General features: G+C 40.5%; 1 protein-coding gene across 4 annotated transcripts in view; it reads left to right on the top strand.

Annotated features, from left to right (window-relative positions):
* The window catches only part of ldb2a (LIM domain binding 2a), an 84,778-nt gene that overhangs the window by 60,593 nt on the left and 4,895 nt on the right, over positions 1 to 19,290 (top strand). Inside the window, exons 4-8 of one of the 4 annotated variants that reach the window (XM_030062562.1) lie at positions 2,879 to 3,001; positions 6,888 to 6,971; positions 11,310 to 11,433; positions 13,623 to 13,676; positions 14,526 to 14,656. In XM_030062562.1, the coding sequence (XP_029918422.1) occupies positions 2,879 to 3,001; positions 6,888 to 6,971; positions 11,310 to 11,433; positions 13,623 to 13,676; positions 14,526 to 14,656 (516 nt within the window). Of the gene's footprint in view, positions 1 to 2,878; positions 3,002 to 6,887; positions 6,972 to 11,309; positions 11,434 to 13,622; positions 13,677 to 14,513; positions 14,663 to 19,290 lie in introns of all 4 variants that reach the window. The other 3 variants (XM_030062561.1, XM_030062560.1, XM_030062559.1) reach the window with 3 other exon arrangements.

Raw genomic sequence — 19,290 nt, 5'->3', positions numbered from 1 at the left:
AGAAGATTTATGACCCTGCTCTTAAATCAATGGGGATTCTCTGTGAGGGGCTGTACCATTTAATGACCCGCCTTTTAATTCAAAGGGATTTTCCTGCTTTTAGTTTTGATAAGGGAACACTATTTAGGTAAACACTGGTTACAGCCATTGTGAGCAGTGATTATATTTCAACCAACTGGCTTTCACTGGAGGAATTCATAGCTTTGTACAATTGAATCTACACCGGAATCTAAAGAAAAAGGCTGCCTGGTTGCTTTTGTGTTTGATTTCTATGCTTGAAGATAAATCTCTGCACCAGCACCACCAAAACAAAATCCTGGGTATTTTTTCCTTGCACTTGGCAATTAAAATAAGTGTTATTATGGCTATGATTTAGGGAACTGACCAATTTTTAGATAGCGGAGAGCAGAAAGCTTGTGCAGATACAGGAGCAATAGTGTGGGCAATGCTGAAGAAACACTTGGCACGGTGGAAAAGGGAATCAATAGTCCAGCACCGTTTCACTGTAGGCTACAGTACCTAGAAAGCATCAGAAGAAGAAGAAGCTGCTTCACTTGTAAACATAATTCAAGTTATTTGCCTGCTGTTGGGTAAATACCATAAATCTGCAAAAAGCGCAATTTCAGGAATGAAGAGAAGAATTACTTATTTCCCCACAGATGCTGCTGTATTTTGAAATTATAGAACAGGATTTTAACAGGTTCCGGGGGCCCAGGGGGTATGAAACCCATCCAAACACATAATGACCGTGATAAATTTCAATTCAAAGGAGAAAAATAGTAAATAGCAAAGTTGCAGTTATGTGTTTTTTTTACCCAACATTAGCAATTTGTGCATCCTACAGGATTCATTAATGGATTTCTTCCTACAATTTAACACGATGGCTCTCATCTTGGGGGTCATGAGATGATCATTTTGGGGTTGCATTTCATGAAATCTGCAGTAATACATTTCCAATGGGCGTTTTAATATCATGTTTTTAATCTTGCTAATAAATGCCTTTTCTCTTCCAAATAATGAATAGCAGCGACCTCAAGGCTTCTTCCAATAACTTCATCAAGTAAAAAAGCGTGAATAGACAAAATAATAATCGTGTCTGTGTTCACGCCCACAATAGGAGGTCTTGGTTAAGTACTGCCTCATGTTTTGGGGCATTGAGAGCAGAAAAGTTGAGAATCACCGGTCGGATATACCGTATCCCTCCCCTGAGCCAGAGGTCAGCTGTTGGACAAACAGCTGCTGGAATTAGAGTAAAAAATAAAATAAAGACTATTTTCATTGTCCATTAAATACTAAGGATTATTTCCAAACATTGCTTTAGTCTAATCCACACTTATCTAGCTCAGACAAGCCCGTTATCAGACCAAGCAGATCCCTGCAGTGTTTGCACTTAAAACTATCTGCACTACATTCTGTCAATCATCGAATGAATGAGCTCCTTTTTTAAACGCAATACAGCTATTTTGGCACGAAATAAAGTCATTACCTGAGGTTCCTCACTCGGTACATATAAAATGTGTAGGATCCGGTTTGTTAAAGTGTTACGCTTACGTAACTGCACCGACTATCCTTGGAAAGTTGCTGTAATTTGTTGCCATTTTGTACCATCTGACATTTTTTTAAGCGTCGCTGCATGTGACCTTATTATTATAATTATTATTTTGTTATTACCATTATTTTTAATAGGAGATATTTCAATTTCCCACCACCACACAAAATACAATTTACTGTAATCTCAATAGGATCTCAATAGGGTTGAATAACTTGCGAACACACCATTGCACAGAGAGTGAGAACATTATACAGTAGTCACATTTTCAGTCAAGACAGCCGAGTAGCAGCTCTGTATTCAGGGCTTTTGGAGCAGTACAGCTTCTACTTATTCTTTTTTTTTTTTTTTTTTTTTTTTTTTTTTGTGCAGGGTGTTGGAGTAAGCGCTGGAGCACGTGACTTGGGTGGGGGTGAGGGTGTGGGATTGGGGGGTGGAGGGGTGGGGTTAGTATGGCCGCCAGCCTCTTTCTTGTTGATCCTCAGGAGACCATCTGCGCTGGGGGCATTGATTAGAGTGTGTCTGGTGGGATTACATCTTTGCCGTTGCCATGCCAACTAATCAGCTGATTTTTTTTCTCTCTCTCTCTCTCTCTCTCGCACTCTCTCACTGTCTCACTCTCTATCTCTCTCTCTCCATTTCTCTCTCTCTCTCCATTTCTCTCCCTCTCTCTCTCTCTCTCCCTCTCTCTCTCTCTTTCTCTCTCTGTCTCTGTCTCTTGCTCTCTCTCCCTCCCTGGTTGTCACAGCAACGAAATACAGGGGAAGCGCAAGGGCCCCGGCAAGCACTGAATTCGGCTAAAGAGGCGAAAAAATATGTTTTTTTTATCCTCTCTCTCTCTCTCCTTCCCTCTCTCTCTCTCTCTCTCTCTCTCTGTCCCTCTCCCTCTCCCTCTGTTGGTTTCCCTCTTCCTCTCTCTCTCTCTGTGTTTCTCTCTCTCTCCTCCTAATTGGCAACTCTCTCTGACCTGAAGTTCTTTTGTCTCTGGCGTAAACACACCCCTCTCCAGATTACATTTATTTTCACATTTTAGAAATAGCTGGATGGTTGAGAGGCCCAAGGACAGATGCTCTGAATGAGGAAAGCAAGCAGAGTAAATATTGGGAGCATAATAGCCTTCTCCATGCTACAAACTCCTTGAACAAACTCCAAAGCGAGGAAAACCCTTCCAGCGTTTTATGAAAATCACGCCTGGCCAATAAACACTGATTCCTTTTGTCTCTGTCCAAATCAGCTGACGGCTGCCAGCCAGCTGGTTAAAGATTACTGAAAGAGATGTCAGCCCGAGCAGAGATGTCAAGTTGCACTAACTATGTGATCTTTGTCCAGGTTTGTACGGAGGGTCGTTTGATACTGGAGTTTGCCTTTGACGATCTGATGAGGATCAAGACGTGGCACTTTACCATCAGGCAGTACCGAGAGCTCATCCCCCGCAGCATCCTGGCCATGCACGTGAGTGTGACATCATTAACACGCGACGAACCCAAATCTGTCCGTTTTGGTGTCGGTTTTGAATACTAACGAGGGTGTCTGTACTCTGCCAAGACACTTTAGAAGCTATTCATGAGCATATGAAATTTAAACGCCAACAAAGCAGTTTGGAGGGATTTTTGCAAACCAATTTATTTGCAGACATCAAAGGGCACTGAGGATAAAAAAAGGGCTCTTGCCTGAAAAGAGGGAGAGAGAGAGAGTGAGAGGGAAAAAAAAAACAAGGTCGAATGACTAATCTGCTTAATTCCACTAAGTGTAATACACATTCTAGTTACTGGAGCTGTAGAGTGTCCTGGCTATAGCTAGCAAAATTTTTTCTGTTCTCCTCAAGCCATTTTGACCTGAAATCGTATGACGCACAATATCACTGTTGTCAGGGAAGTTAATAAATAACTAAATGAGGGGAAAAAATACATACCTATGTGCAATATATGCAGTAAATCCATTTTTCCTTAAAGAAGAATGCAAAATAATTCATAATTTCTCATTAGAGCGCTTTAATTATTCCTTTAAATGGTACAGTCGGGTTTGAACAGGTTGCAGAGGCTTAGTGGTTTTGAAGCTCACTCAGCAGATAAATCATCATGTGAACTTTCAGCGTAAAGAGGAAACAACCATGATTTTACATGCATCTCACTGGCAGCAGTGAGATGCATGCTGCGCAGTTGCCATGCATACAGCTCCCTCTGTTTGGTCGATGAAAAAAAGACACTTTTCTTCAGTATTTTGTATTTACCCCCACAGACCTAAAGGTGTGTTTTAGAGGGAGTTTAGCCCTGTGTAGGCAACCTCCTTTTGGCCAAATCTTCATATGAAATTCACACTCCATTAAATTGGCCCCTCTGGGTATTCACACTAATTCCTGTAGAGTAGGATACTATGGGTATAGCGGGTCCTGGCCAGATCTTCAATGATGTGTGTGAGTGTGAGTTCACTCTTTTGATCGCTGCCTGGACTAATGAAAGCAGATACAGACACATGGGAGTCAGAATAGTGGAGTTGGATTGAACCTGTTCGTAGATTCCAGCACGGATATAGCCATTGTTGGAGGTCCCACTTTTCAGCTGAACTGAGCTACTGCTTCACTTTCGCCGGAACTGATTTGGAAAAAAATCAAGTTTTGCTCTCCGTTGAGCCATCAGCAGCGACGGAGAACGGCCCTAGCTGGATGCGAGATACTAGATCCTTCTGAGGGATAAGCTGTGCTGATGAAATATTGAAATTTTAGAAGAAGAGAAGTACAATTACCGGTGTAAAAATCTACTTATGAAAGCGGATGAAGTAGCTCGTTTAAAAATGAACCCGGAGTAAAAGTTGATGAGATCCTTAAAAAACAACAACAAAAAAATCAGGTGTTGTTACAAGGACACGATGATGAGGACAAGAGGACAGAGGGCGGTTGTTTCGGTTTAAAAAAATGAAGTGCATAATACAAAGTAAAGCATGAGTCAACACACACACAGCACTTGGTTTGGTGTGGTTATGTGCTGTATGGAAAACAAGAAGCTCTCCTCTTATTTATTTCAGTGTTTGTCAGCTTTGTGCCTTGTTTACTCTATTAGGATACTGTTGGTATTGCATATTTGTCCAAACTACATTGAATGCTTTATAAATACAATTCTGAAATCTATGTCAATAGTCAATTTTTGTCACAAAATAACAATAATAATAATTCGGCACACCAATTATCATCATTGCTGCACAGGCATTTTCTTTAGATAGCTCCTCAGCTAGCTAGCAAGGCCAGTGAAGCAGCTGGAAAGCAACCAATCATACTGGAACTATCTGGATGGATTTTGGCACTACCATGGATAAATTGGACATTTAATACTGCAAGTGGTTAAATTACCATTTCCTCCAAGTGTCTGCTGAGCTTTGATGCAGATCCATTTTACAGTCAACCAGTTTGTGATGCCGTGCTTACGGAAAGCATGAAAACATGTACTCTGAAGCTGTTAGAGAGACACAGCCCTGAAGTCACAAAGATGCTTTGGTGAAAGTAAAAACTGGCTCTGATTTTGTAAAATACTCTAATAAGTAAAGATGCACAAAAAAGCTACTCACAGTAACACAAATGCATTTAATTTGTGACTTCCCGTACGTATGCTAGCACTCCCACGACTTTTTCACTGCAGTATTTTTTTTAAAATAGGATCCAAAACAGAGAATTTGCTCCGTCTGTCTGTGATGTAACTGTGCAACCTGCATAACAATCGATTTTGTCTAAGTTTTCACCTGAAAGCATGAACCCCGCTGAGGAGAGTCAGCCCGAATAATCTGAGAGAATCTACTTCTACTTCCAGTTCAACTAAATCCTGACTATCTCTCCCATTAACTTTGAATGCATGCCTTTTATTTATTTTTTTGTTTATTTATTTATTTTATTTTCATATAGCTGCACACTGATGCTTTTCCTGCTGGAGCTTCTCGGTTTGACCAGTGTGCCATGCTGCCTCAGTGCACATAGTGATGGAAAACTAAATGTGTTTTTGTATTGCATGTCTGCTGTCTATTGTTTGTCTTCCACTGTCCCCCTTGAAGTGAATGGCACCTGTTGTCTCTGCACCATATGTGTCGCTTTTTACTCGCACGCTAATTGTGGATATATTCTGTGCCGACGCTGCCAAGATGAGCATTTAATTGTGCTCGACGGTAAACTCTGATTCGAACGCTGCCTGCCAACGTGTGCTAGTTTGATTCCCCGTCATTCATCGCAGGCTGTGGACGGCACAGAAGGACTCCCTCGCTTCCCTCTTGACTTTCTCCACACAGAGATGCGAGTGGAGATAGAATTATGCATTTTTCATAAGGCAGTGAATGCAAGCGTGCTCACTGCTTCTCCTCAGTGTGGGCTATGTTTTGCTCTGTCAATATCTACAGCTTTTTATGATTCGACTGCTTATTCTTTGAGCGGCAAACAAGCTGACTGAATAATCACTTATCTTCGCCAGATTTTTTTTTTTTTTTAATCAGATGTCATCCTATAAGTGCCATTTTGTTTTTTTGTTTGTTTGTTTTTTTTCTTTATTCTCATAAAAGCCTTATTCTTGCTCCTATATATACTGTTATACTACAGGGCGCCCATGCATTTTTCATTTCAAAACTCCATACTTTATCCAGTGCCCAATTTTTGTGACTGGGGTTTGAAGATCTTGTTCCGTGTCTAATCTTTTGTATTCAAATGGATGATATGACTGTCAACTAGGTCATATCACTCTATAGAGTAGCTGATGCTTATTCTTCACAACAAATAGTGCAAGAAAGCATGAAAGGCATTTACATAAAACATATGCGAGCAAATGTATCAGCAGCTCAGCAATGTCTTTTTTTCTGTAATTTTCTAGATCAGTGGCCAAATTTTTCAATACCCAGGAATGATCAAAAAAAAAAAAAAAAAAAAGAGGGAGAGAGAATTGTAAAATTTTCCAGACTTTCACCGACCCAGCCCAGTCAAGACATTCAGGACTAGAAAAAGTTAGTTTTTTCCAATGAATGCAATGTGAGAACCCTGAAATAATAAAATGCTATAGATACACTAGTCAACAGTTTGACATGCTTTATGATTATAATATCCAAACACACTTTAACAATACATTCAATGCATTGAGTGGCAAAACTGGAAAAAATAACAATGTTAAGTGATTGTAATTGTGACCCGGGGGTGTGAATGTGTCTGTTGTGCATATCCTATGGACGCTAATGAGCCCGGTTATCCTGCATATTGCCTGTAGATAATTTGTTTAGCGGTGTTAAGATGAATGCATACATTGTGTCTCTCTTTCTTTTTTCTTTTTTCTTTTTTTTTCTCTTTTTTCTTTTTTCATCTCCCGACTCCTGACTTCAGGCACAAGACCCTCAGGTGCTGGAACAACTGTCCAAAAACATCACTCGCATGGGCTTGACCAACTTCACCCTCAACTACCTCAGGGTAAGGGCTCTACATGTGTATGTGTGTTTGTGTGTGTGTGTCTGTGTGTGTGTGCGTATCTGACAGGGCCTATGACTGTCATTCCACTTTTGTTTTTGGCTCACTCTGATCTCCTCACACTTACATGCACACAGGCACAGCTCCCTCACTATTGTGAAACATAATAATTCACATTACTCAACGCTCAGTCATATTTTTTTGGCCAAAATCTCTTACAACCACCTCTAGAAAGCACACAATGTCTGTTTTCATAATGCGTTCAGTCTGTAGAATATTTTATATAAGCCTGGCAATAATTACTTTACATCCTCTTTATCAAAGTCTTTCACACTTAATTGAAATAAGGATATATCAGCGTTATGTGTATGAATTTACCCATTTGAGTTTTGTTTTGCTGATATCCTTGTTTACTTTCCCAAGTTCACTCTCCAGTTTATGTAAGGTCATATTGTAACTGCAAATTTGGGCATTTTTCCTTTTCTTACTTCAATTGAAAGTTCATACTGTTATTTATGTGCCGTACAAGTTTTTTTTTTTTTTTTTTTTTTTTTGACTCTTTGGTGCTTGAAACCTGGATGTATAATTCGGAAACTACAAGGACGTCAATGCGAAAATAAGCATTTATTCCTTCCTTAGTCTTTACCCTTCCTTTTTTTATTATTTTTTTTAACCTGACAGCAGCGATATACTTTACGGAAATAGGAAGTATAAGCTGGCTGAATACATTAGTGATTATTTCACAGGGTTTTTGTTTGTGTTTTTCTACTCCACAGTTGACTGACAGCTACGATTTCCAAATGGGAGAACAAGCGCGAGAGAGAGAGGCAGAGAGAGGAGAATTAATTGGATACAGAAAATTAGCATAACATTAATGAACGCTCCCTGTTGAGACTCATAATTGTGAAATGCCGCGCGAATCGGGGAACGGCACCTCCGCTGCTTATAATAACTAGAGTGAAGAAAGGGAGAGAGGGAGAGAGAGAGAGAGAGAGAGAGAGAGAGAGAGAGAGAGAGAGAGAGAGAGAAGAGGAGCTGTTATTGTTTTTGTTTTCCTATAACAATGATTTTTCTATATAGAATGCAACTGTAGTGCCATTGAAAGAGAAAGCACGTAATTCAAGTATCTGTAATTACACACTAAAGATTTAGCTTCTGTTCATTCTCCCTGTTAGTGATTCATATGGTCAGCGCTTAGCAAGTGAAATGGGGATCATGTCTTGCTTTCCTCTCGCTGGCAACATGTCTTTTTGCAGAGGAGGTGAAGTCGTGTGTGAGTGTGTGTGTGTGTGTGTGTGTCTACCCCGACGCTGCACGTGAAGAATGGCTAGTTTGTCCAAATGACACGCTTTCCCTCAGTGGTCCAAAAGCTGAAATATTTCACATAACAAATCCTTTATGTGTCTGGGAGGTAAATTAGGCATTGGCCGACTTTGCCAGCTTGCACACAATGAGGGTTTTATTTTATATGCTGCGAAAAAAAAAAAAAAAAAAAAAGTCCATCCTAACAAGGGATTTCATCTCTTATCGCGTGTTTCTCTAGATAGTTTCATTTGCTTTTAGAAACAATAACTCATATCTCAAACTAACAGATTATTTCACTATTTCACATTTTAAAGGTATGGCATTATCTCATCCAGATTGTTTTTTTTTTTTGTTTGTTTGTTTTTTTCAAGGCTCAGTAGTAGATGGAGTGACTTGCTGATGTGGACATTTTTTGCAGTGTACTGTAAACTGTGTAAACACCCAGTCCTCAGCATGTCACACACATAGCTAATGATTTTTCCCCCACTGTTATCTTAGGGTGTCAAAGTAAAGTACACCCTTTCCTCACATTAAACTGGCAACAACGTGCCTCTGGAAAAGGCCTTTCCCAGCGTTTATCTGTCCCTCCAAAGAGACTGACCGTTTCCTGGCTGAGGGTTACAACCGGACTTTCTCTCTCAATCTCACACACTCTCTCTCTTCCTTTTTTTTTGTGGAGTATTTAAGCCTTTCCATGTATTGGAGCTGCCGGCTTCCTACTATTCAGCCTGAAAATAGCCCTTGTTTTTGGGCTGAGAGCCAGGGCTTGTTGGCTGAGCTGGGGAGGGATATTACTGTGTCAGGAGGGAACTATCAGAGAAGAACACGGGATTAGTCTGCTACACGGATGTTCACTTTACCTCGAGCTGCGTGGCATCAAAACACTGCCATCCTAATAGAGGGAATAGCAATAGACATTACTGTGTCTGTGTAGGCTAATTTGGTGTTAGCGGTAGGACTAGAGTTGCTGGAATGGCTAGGTTGATTCACCTGGCTAGAGAACATCCCTCATACTAAAGAAATAGATATGATCCGAAACTGGCAACGCATATCATGCAATAAACCAAATGGACACTGACCCATTTTTTAAATAAATACTACTAATTCCAGTGACAATTCAAACATTTTCTGCTGTGTGCTGTTTTTCTCCGCAGGGATTGGGATGTTGAGAGGGAACGTGATAAATTTAGGCATGGTGACACCCCGAGGGTCAAAGTAGTGGCCTTCTGATGATTTGAGCAGGGAAAGTGAATGAGTAGCACTTTCCTTTTCCTTAGTAACTTACGTCAAAGTGCCCTTGAGCAAGTCACTAAATCCCAAATTGACTGTATTGTTAAGGTGGTTATTTTGAACTTGAGTTGAGCACTCGGTATGGGAAACTTTACCAGCAAAACTGGAAATATAGAAAATTAATATCACTTCATTAATAAGTGAGAACTTTAGGCAGTCAGTCAAATGAGGTGTCACTCTCTAAAGCTACTCCTTTTATCAGTACTTGAATTTGTCAGAAAAGTTAGCTGGACACCAAGGCTGGATTTCAGTAGACAGCAGAGGTTTTAGTTTAGTTTAGTTGACAAATTCTCATTAGTTTACAGCACAGTAAGACTGAATAAGACAATGTCAAAGATGAATATTCGTTTAATATTTTAAGATTTCGACTAAAAAATGTATGAGCCTGTATTCCCTCAGATTCTTGAGATCCATTTGTTTCATTTTTTTTTCAATGGGGAACAAGTGAAAAGCTATTTATTTATTTATTATTATGATTATTTTGGGGCATTTGTGTTTTATTAGACAGTCACCGTGGAGAAAGAGGGGAAGGAGGGGTAAAGAGAGGGGATGACACGCAGCAAAAACATCGGAGCCGGACTCGAACCCACGCTGCTGCAGCTTAGTCTTAGTATTACATGGTGCGCGTTCTACATGGTGAGCCGAAATATAATTAGAATGATTCTCAATATTTATATGATATATTTATTTGCAACTTCGTACACAGCCGCCTAAATGTTCTTCGAAGTGAGTTCCCCACCATGTGTGCCATGCACGTTCAAAATGGCTTCCAGTGGAGTGAGGTACACTGTTCCAGTGGCAGGCAGGAGGAGACTTTAGCTGTGCTGGGCATCTCTCGACTGTGAATGTGAGCAACTGAAGGGATATGACGTAGGGGTTTTTACTGTAAAACAGCATGCTGGTAAAATTTTCCTTGATAAATGAGGGCTAGCAAAATTTGCTCACCGGTCGGAAGAGAAAACAGGACGGATTGCCCGGAATTTGATCCCAGGCCTGCCCTGTGATTGGTCGAGCACTGTGGACAGCTCGGTGACAGCGCTGTCCTCTGATGCTCCGACTGCCCCGGAGAGCATTTGGATGTTTGCTGCTAGCTGAGATAACTGTTGAAGAGGGCGGGCTCACCAGATTGTAATGTTATCCAGATGTTATCTGGATAAGCTATCCCTGATGTATTTAAGATGACAGGCCGACCCCTGGCTCCTCTCGCTGCAGATCACTGGAGGTTTACAGTTTTCTCCAGACTGAATATGGTGCTCAGGCCTTTTAGCAGAAGAATATTGCTTGAGTGCATATTGTGGCGATGGAGGGCCTTTCTCTGTGAATGTGAGGGAACAATCAGATAAATGCATCTGTGTGCATGCATGTTTATGTGTGTGCAAGCGGCTGTGCGTGCGTCTGTGTATGTGTGTAAACAACCTGACAAAGGTTGCACATATTAAAATGTATGATGTCGCCCTTCTTTTTTTTCTCTTTTTTATTTGTTCCTTCTGCTCTGTGAAGCACTTTGTGACCATAAACCTGTTTTTTAAATGTGCTTTATTAATAGTGTCTATAAAACTGTGGATTTACTACACACTTAATCACTCCAAGTCAGTCCATGAGTGATTAATTGTGCAGCAAAATCACCATTTTTTATGGACTATGTTTTCCTCCACTTTGGCAACTCTTAAAAGAGCCATAGCAGTGCACCTTTGAGCGCTCGCTTATCAAATTAATAAATTTTGGTTTGTCCTCTCATGTCTGTAGTTGTGTGTCATCCTGGAGCCCATGCAGGAGCTAATGTCAAGGCACAAGACCTACAACCTCAGTCCCCGGGACTGTCTCAAGACATGCCTATTCCAAAAATGGCAGAGAATGGTAGCTCCACCAGGTAATAAATACTTAACATGCACACACATCTCTGCTGTCCAAACAACAACAAAAAATGAATGTACTGAAGGCTTCTACTGCAAAACGCCATTAAATCCAGTTTGGGAAAACAACATAAAAATCTCTATCTGTAGTTAATCATTCAAAATTTCTAAAATACAGCTGATCCAGCCTCTTTATTAGCATTTCTTCAGCCAAGTCCATTGCTTAACTTTGATTTGCTATAGATTTGGTGCTAACAGTCATTTTGTAAGAATAGGAATCTTTTTTGTCCTTCTTTCAAACAGTGTTTATCTCATTTTGGAATGAACCCCTTCAAGTGCTTTTATTGCATCATTTATATTTCCAAAATAACCATTATGTGTCTTAATCCCTCAAATGTGTTTCGCCTGTCAGGTGTATGAAATTAATCAGAATTCAGGGGTGCCTCTTGAATCTCAACTCCACCAATCCTAACAGGCCTCTCAGCTTTATATGATTGATGTTTTAAGGGTGGTTTTTGAAAAGTACCGGGTTTAAATTGGCTGTGCGGTGTTAAGCTGGAGAAAAACGAGCCGAGTTTTGGACACATCGGAGGGGCTGCAAATTACAGCAATGCTCAGCGAGGCGTGACGAGATGTCTTTAAGAAGCAACACCAGTCAAAAAGCCTTTGACTCAGACCTGTGTAACTTTAATTAAGAGTGCCGGGTGTAATCAAACTAGTAGATCCAGCTCCCTGGCCGGCAGTTCCCCAGCGTCAACAATGTTCTTTTAGAAAAAAATAAATAAAAAGAAGAAAAGAAAAGAATAGAAAAGAGGGAAACGGGAAAGAAAAAACATAGAAAACATTTTTATGAACGTAGTGTCAATGGAAGATCTCGTCTACTGATGGTGAGATGTGCCCATGAAAAGAGAATTTTCCTATGAATGCAGCTCAATATGAAATACTTCCTTATGTTGTATGCTTAATGTGTGATGTTGTTTTATATCATATATAATATTATGTGTGATTCAGTGTGAATCTTTACATGGTACTTTATTGTGATAAATTATGTGGGATGAACACTGATTTCTGTTGTTTATGCAGCTGGATGCCCAAGTTGGAGTCAGTTTAATTTTTTTTTTTTTTTTTTTTTTTTTTTTTTGTTACTCAGAGTGGCTACAAAGTTCATAGCCTCCTGTTTCCTTCAAGTCAGGTCCCATCTTCTTTTTTTTTCTCTCTCTTCACAAATGAGTTTGTGAGGGTCATTTTATCTCATCTGTCTGTATTTTTACACGAAGCAAAGCTGAACTTTGCAGTTTAGCTGGAATTGTGGTTTTCCTCATTGGTGGTGTGTTTTTCGCCTTTTCCTGTAATTCTTCTCCAACCTGGAAACTGGTTGGGATTTAGCCAGGAAGGAAGCCACAGGCACATTTATGCTCTGATAAGTCCTTTTGGTGGAAATGGAAGTGATTTTAGTGCGTCACCAGTTCAGCATCGAAGGAAACCAGTCGGATAACAAAAATGATTGTCTCTGACAATGGGCCGGGGTTTTGCACACATGTCTGTCAAAGTCAGGAATGAAAAGAGGAAAGATATTGATAAAAAAAAAAAAAAAATACCCCTTATTGTTTTGGCTCTGATTTATAGTTTCAGCTACAGTATGTTTTGTTTGTACCATGAGTTGCTGGTTGCTGTAATTGAATATGAAAGCATCTCCCTTGGTGTGATTAGTAAGAACCTCGAAAAATGTATTTCATTTTCAGACATCTGTTTGAAGATCACAGCAATGTTTTCTTTCCTCCCCCCGAGATTAGAAGGAATAATGTTTTCAAACCAAAACTTGGCAGAATTTTCAAAATCATGTATTCATAAATTATGTACTACATAATTTATTTTGTAAATACAAGAAATGCTAAGATCGCTACTTAACCTTTCTCATTACTTCATAAGTTTCTATTAATAAAGATTTCACATGGTCACCCTTTTGATTTAATTGCACCTTCAGGAATTATGTATAGCTCATAATTGGAAAAAAACATCTTTCATCTAAGCATAAGTTTTCCAATGGTGTTTAAGTAGAATTTGTATATCCATGGCATTGAATGTTCAAGCATTTTTCTCCCTTTTCTCTGTTGTCATCTCTGGTCTCGTTCTGTCTTAAGTAGTTTGATTTAGAAACTACTCTAGCACCTGAGTAAAATAAAACTTATTTTGGCTCCGGTTTCAGCTGGACACCCACAGAACTTCAAAACGGAAATATTTCCCACAAATCACAAAAAAGGTATCTTTTCTGTCATATTCTGTCAGTTTTCTCTATAGTCCTGTAGGAACGCTGCATTCTAGCACTCGATGGAATGCCATGAAATACATTTTTGTGTGCAAGATCATCATGGATGCTCAACTGCGTGCTCAGAAATAATGAGTTAATATCATCACAAATGCAGGTTACACATTTCAGTGCATTGCATGTGGATTCTCAAGCACTGGCTAAAAAAAGTGATTAAATGGTATGCAGTATAATAACATAGTCACGCTCGCCACAACAAATCTACAGTAACAAAGAGATACAAGAATGGATACAATTTCATTGCATATTCAGTAAGACACACACCAATGTGCTTTCTGCCTCAGCAGAGTAGTTTTAATCTGGCACAGGCTATTGAGGAACGTTGCACTCAGTGCAGCACTGAAATCATTAACAAATTCACATTACGTTGAGCAGCAGGGTCCATTGTTGAGCATTTATGCAAATGAAACAGGGGTTCTTTCTTACTAGTGCATGTCTTGGGAGATGTTAACGCTTATGTGATTTCACCTCTGAAGAAAACAAAGCATGGATCACTGTAGACTAGTCGCTCCTGTCTGTTTGTGCAGCGTGTGTATGTGCGTGCGTGGGCTTTCTTGCATGCGTGCATGTGTGTGTGCGTACCATGCATTTGTGTGCAAGCGTGCTTAGCTATAAATGTGCGTAGGTGTGCTTCTGAGCGTGTGCGCTTGTTGTCTGTCCGAGCCTCCCCCCATGCATCTCTGCCTCCCCTCACGCACTCCACAACCCCCCACACCTTGTCTCTGTCTGTATGCATTATGTTGTTGGCATGGCCTCTGTTTCTCTTTGCTGGTCGCGCCAAAGCTGAGCCCGCCCGACAGACGACCACCAAGAGGAGGAAACGGAAGAACTCAGCCAGCAGCGCCAACAGCAGCGTGGGCAACACCGCCAGCAAGAAACGCAGCCCCGCCACCAACTTCAGCCTCTCCAGTCAGGTACCTGTAAGCATCGGCTCCACTCGGTTTGCCTCCTTTTATTTTACTTTTTTCTTCTATAACCCCTTTTCTCACATGCCACACACGTTGGCAGGGCTGATTCCTTCACTAGTAATGTTATCACAGCTATTAAGTGTAGTTTATTTGCACAAATGATAAAAAAAAACACTGTGAAGAGAGAGAAGAAAAGGAATGCAAACCGTGCAGTGAGACAAAGAAAGCCCAAGAGACTTGTATGGGAACATCTTGCGCCATCAGAGAAAGAGAAGAATAATAAATCAAATATCATAAACAGTGACACAAATGACATCAAAACTCATCAAAGAAGAGAATCGAAAACAACTAAATTTATAAATAACAAGTAAAGAAACAAAAAATGTAACTCTGCTGCAGATACTACCATTACAAATTGTTGGTGATATTGTGAATCTCTTAATTTTCTCTCATTTGCTCCCCTTGCACACTATATCTACAGCAGAATATTTGTGTATACTAAATACCTAGTTGACCTAGTTGCTTGGCCAAGTGGATATTCTGCAACGAGATGCTACTGAGGCTCATTTTAAACTTTCCTCACCAAATACAGTGAAGCCAGAGGCTAAAATATCAGGAGTGACAGTCGTCTTAACAATTAGGAAAGTGAAGGTTTGAATCACAGGATTGACTGAAAGGAAATGGGTGATGCTCTCCATTCCCCTCAACAACCACTGCCGAGATTCCCTTGAGCAAGGCACTGAACCCACAACTGCTCCAGTGAAGCTGCTCACGGAAACTGTTTGAATGTGAAGCAGGGTACTACTGGAAAATAGCATGCATGCTCAGTCCACTTTCCCTGAGTTAAATAAAAGCCAAAATTTCCACACAAAAAAATAAAGAAAATAAACAAACAAATAAATAAATAATGCAGTCCTAGTGCTGGAAAACAAAGCTTTGTTGTACTGTTCATTTAGAATCAGCCTTTGGATATTTTTTCTTCTACCACTTGGTCATAGGCAGTGGTTTCCTAATGGTTGGAAAAGTAGGCATATGCTTAGAAAGTTGCTGGTTCAAATCCCATACTGGCTATGGAAGTCTAGTAAAGGCTAGTGAAGAAAGGTCAAAAATAGAGTTGGACTGATTCAGGGTTTTGAAGATTGATAATGATATTTTTGCTCTGAAGCTAGGTGTTGATAGCTGATATTTCGTGCAGATTTTCAATATAAATTTGACTGTCTGTGCCACAAAATTGGTATATCCCTAAGAACTGTATTCATGGTCGGGTGGTAAAGCCTCTGAAACAGCATTTCGATCATCATGGGCCACTGAAACTCTCCACTGAAACCCATATTATGAAAATGAAGAGGAGACGGATGTGGACATTGACCAGGAGAGCCTTGTTCTGGAATGCTCAGCTGGAAAAAAAAATCTACATTAAAGATAAAGGTAGCGCATCTAAAAAAAAAAAAAAATACCATAGTATGGCTGAGTACTAGGCTGGCGTCTTTCGGCCTACACGGACTTGACGTGGTCTGATGAAGCCTGTACAGGTCGAAAGATGTCAGCGTTATTTTTAAGTTAGTCACTAAAATTAAGTGGCAACTTCATACTCTGCCATGCTCTTGTATTTTTTATTTATTTATTTATTTATTTGTATGCAACACCTCCATATTATGCAATTATTTAAGGTTTGCAAAGGTGACCCACCTCTCCTATTCCTTGGTAAGATAGTCTTCTTTGAATTAATTCATGTGTAAAAACAAATGCAAACTAACTAACTAACTAAATAAATAAATAAACTATGAAAAGGAAAAAATACAATAAACAAGAAAGAGAATAAAATAATTGCAGGTTTTGTAAACTGTATTTTGCTGTGGTCAGGGAGGAGCCACATTCATATCATTGGTTGATGACATGATTGGCTAGTATCCAATATTTTTAACAAAAGCCCAGTTTCAGCAAACTAATATTTTGATCTAACTAAATCTGCTAAGGAAAATCAAAGAGTAAAAAAATGATAATAATAATTATAATAATAAAATAAACAAATGTTGCATTTTCACTGTGCATACTGTGTGCCACCGTTTGAGTGCCTGGCTTTGCCACATGTCTCACATAACAGGCCACTTGACACAGTTACAGGTTAAACAGCCTCTTAAACAGCTGAGTATTACAACACATGCTTGGCACCCCCCTTGAGGATATAATGCTGTTGTGAATCTATTGTTTGCAGAGGCTCTGGGTTTCTGTTCCGTTCCATACACCGCTCTATTACGTTACCATGCTTTACCCACACTGGAGCAGCACTGTGTGTTTCTCCAATTGTGTTTCTGCTCATAGCTCATTTTGGTCGGGCTAAGAGTGTGCAGGTATAACAACCCAACATAATTGTAGCTGGTCCAATTTAAAGGAGCGACTGTATGTTCCTCTTGTGCACAAACAGGACCAAACACACTCAATGGGCAATTGAAGGGTATTGATGCCATGTCATATCCATGATGGGACCAATATATTGTAGGTAATGTAGGTAATAGAAAAACTCCACATATCCCTTTCTGGCTGGCTAATGTTAGTACAAAGTGGACTGATTCCACGCATATTCACCTAGTTTAGGGGTGTTTGGCACTTCACCAAAGGTCTGAACAATTAATCAAAATAGCCTACTATTGAAACTGCAATATGTGCAAGTGCAATATTCAAATCACAGGAGCTGCAATTGTTTGATAAAGGTAAAAGGTGCAACAAAATATCCTTATAAATGAAATGTAATGGTATTATAAAGATGCCCTCGCCTAGAAAATCATATTCTGCAGACGTGAGAAAACAAGTTTGTTTGGACCGGTACCCAGCAAAAATCATATCATCATCAGTGCAAAGGAAAATTATGATGCAAAAATGATCATTACCACTAAAATTGTGACACGTAAATCAATCGCAATATCTGTCAGAATAATTTCAATATGATTTTTTTTTTTTTTTTTTTTTGCCATTTCGCTCAACCCTGGTGCACTAGAAACCCGCCCTGCCTCTGCAACTTTATTTTCCTGACATTTTGACTTTCTGAAGAAGGAATTCACTCTTTCTAACTGTCTGTTTCTCCTCTCTCTCTCTCTCTCTCTCTCTCGCTCTCGCTCTCTCGCTTCTCCCTTACACATACTGTCCCTCTCTCTTCTGTCCCATCGTTAGCTCATTCTTCACATTTTCGAGATTTGCTGCTCTCCCTGTCTTTCTTTCTCTCTCTTTCTCTCGCACATACATATACACCGCATCCACATCTCACACACACACACACACACACACACACACACACACACATGCACACACACAATTGTTTTCTCTCTGGAAGGCAGTTTGGCTCTGTGCCACCTCTCATTATCACCGATATCTGTATACACCCTCTGCCCCCCCTCCCCTCCCCTTGCCTCCCCTCCGCCCCCCCATCCCCTTCCAGCTTCTCATACACACACACACACACACACACACACACATGCACGCACACATACACATGCACTCCTCTCCATCAGTGCCCCCCCTCCCATCCCACCCCTCAACCAAACACACACACATCCCATACCACTCACGCCGTGCATTCACACGCCTCTTAAAGACTGGCAGCGTGGCTGGTAACATGCTGGTTACATATGTTGCGCGCCTGCTGTCTTTGTCTGAGAAGTTGTTCGTTTGTGGCTGAGCACAAGCCTACGTGAGCCCAATGACAATAAGGAGTGGACCCTCGCAAGGGGAGGGGTGGAGTGGGGGTGCTAGCGGCTGAAGGAGAGGAGGTGGGGTGGGAGGTGGGAGGGTGGAGGAGGGGGCGACTCATAGTGTGATCAACACTGACCTCTAGTGGCTGTGGTCTGGAATATCACCTGGAAAATAAGGGGGTTTGTTGTCTGTCTTTGCCAAGGCATACAGTATGTTTTGCATAATAATATCTCATTCTTTGATTTTGGCCACAGTTTTGCAGGTGTAACACAGAATTTAAATTCTGAACTGCAGCACCTATCCTGCACCTTCAAAATCTACATACACAGTTCTGTAGGGAGGGTAATATGGGAAAGGTGAAGGGGTGGGTGGGTAGGCTAAGAGTCTTATTCTTATTTTCTATTCTTCTCTCCTCATTTACATTACAAACTGTTTTTTTTACTGCCTCAAGGGGTATTTATGTCCTCCAGACCCCCTCGTCGTCAGCGCTGTCCCACCATGTCTTCATTAGAATCCCACTTGTTGTCTCGGAGGCCTGTGGAGGAAATATGTCCTCCAAGCTTCTCACTGCTAATCTCTGTAAAAGTATGCTAATGATGCTGCTTGGTGAATGAAGGGAATAGGCAAGGCATTCATCACCGCATCGGCCCATTCAAGGCCTCACCGGTTAGCTAGCGTGAAGGCTAACGCTAACGAGATGAGTAGACAAGTAGACGGTATTAATTAGATCACAATTAGCGCTCCCCTGTCTCAGACTAGCCACCAGCTGTTATCATTGGAGGGAATTTTTTAATTTCTTTCTGGCCCAAAATTGGCCAGAGGTAGGTTGACAGGCCTCCTCACAGGAACAGATGGTGAATGCAAGGCTTGTTGGCAATCAGCACGTTTTTAGCTAATGACTTAATTAGCTATGCAAATTGACAAATCAGTGCGGATATTGTCATTTAGTTGAA

Source organism: Myripristis murdjan, chromosome 10 (assembly GCF_902150065.1).
Source record: "Myripristis murdjan chromosome 10, fMyrMur1.1, whole genome shotgun sequence".
Lineage (NCBI taxonomy): Eukaryota > Metazoa > Chordata > Actinopteri > Holocentriformes > Holocentridae > Myripristis > Myripristis murdjan.
The sequence above is the reverse complement of the archived record's forward strand: the minus strand, read 5'-3'. Positions and strand labels throughout refer to the sequence as shown.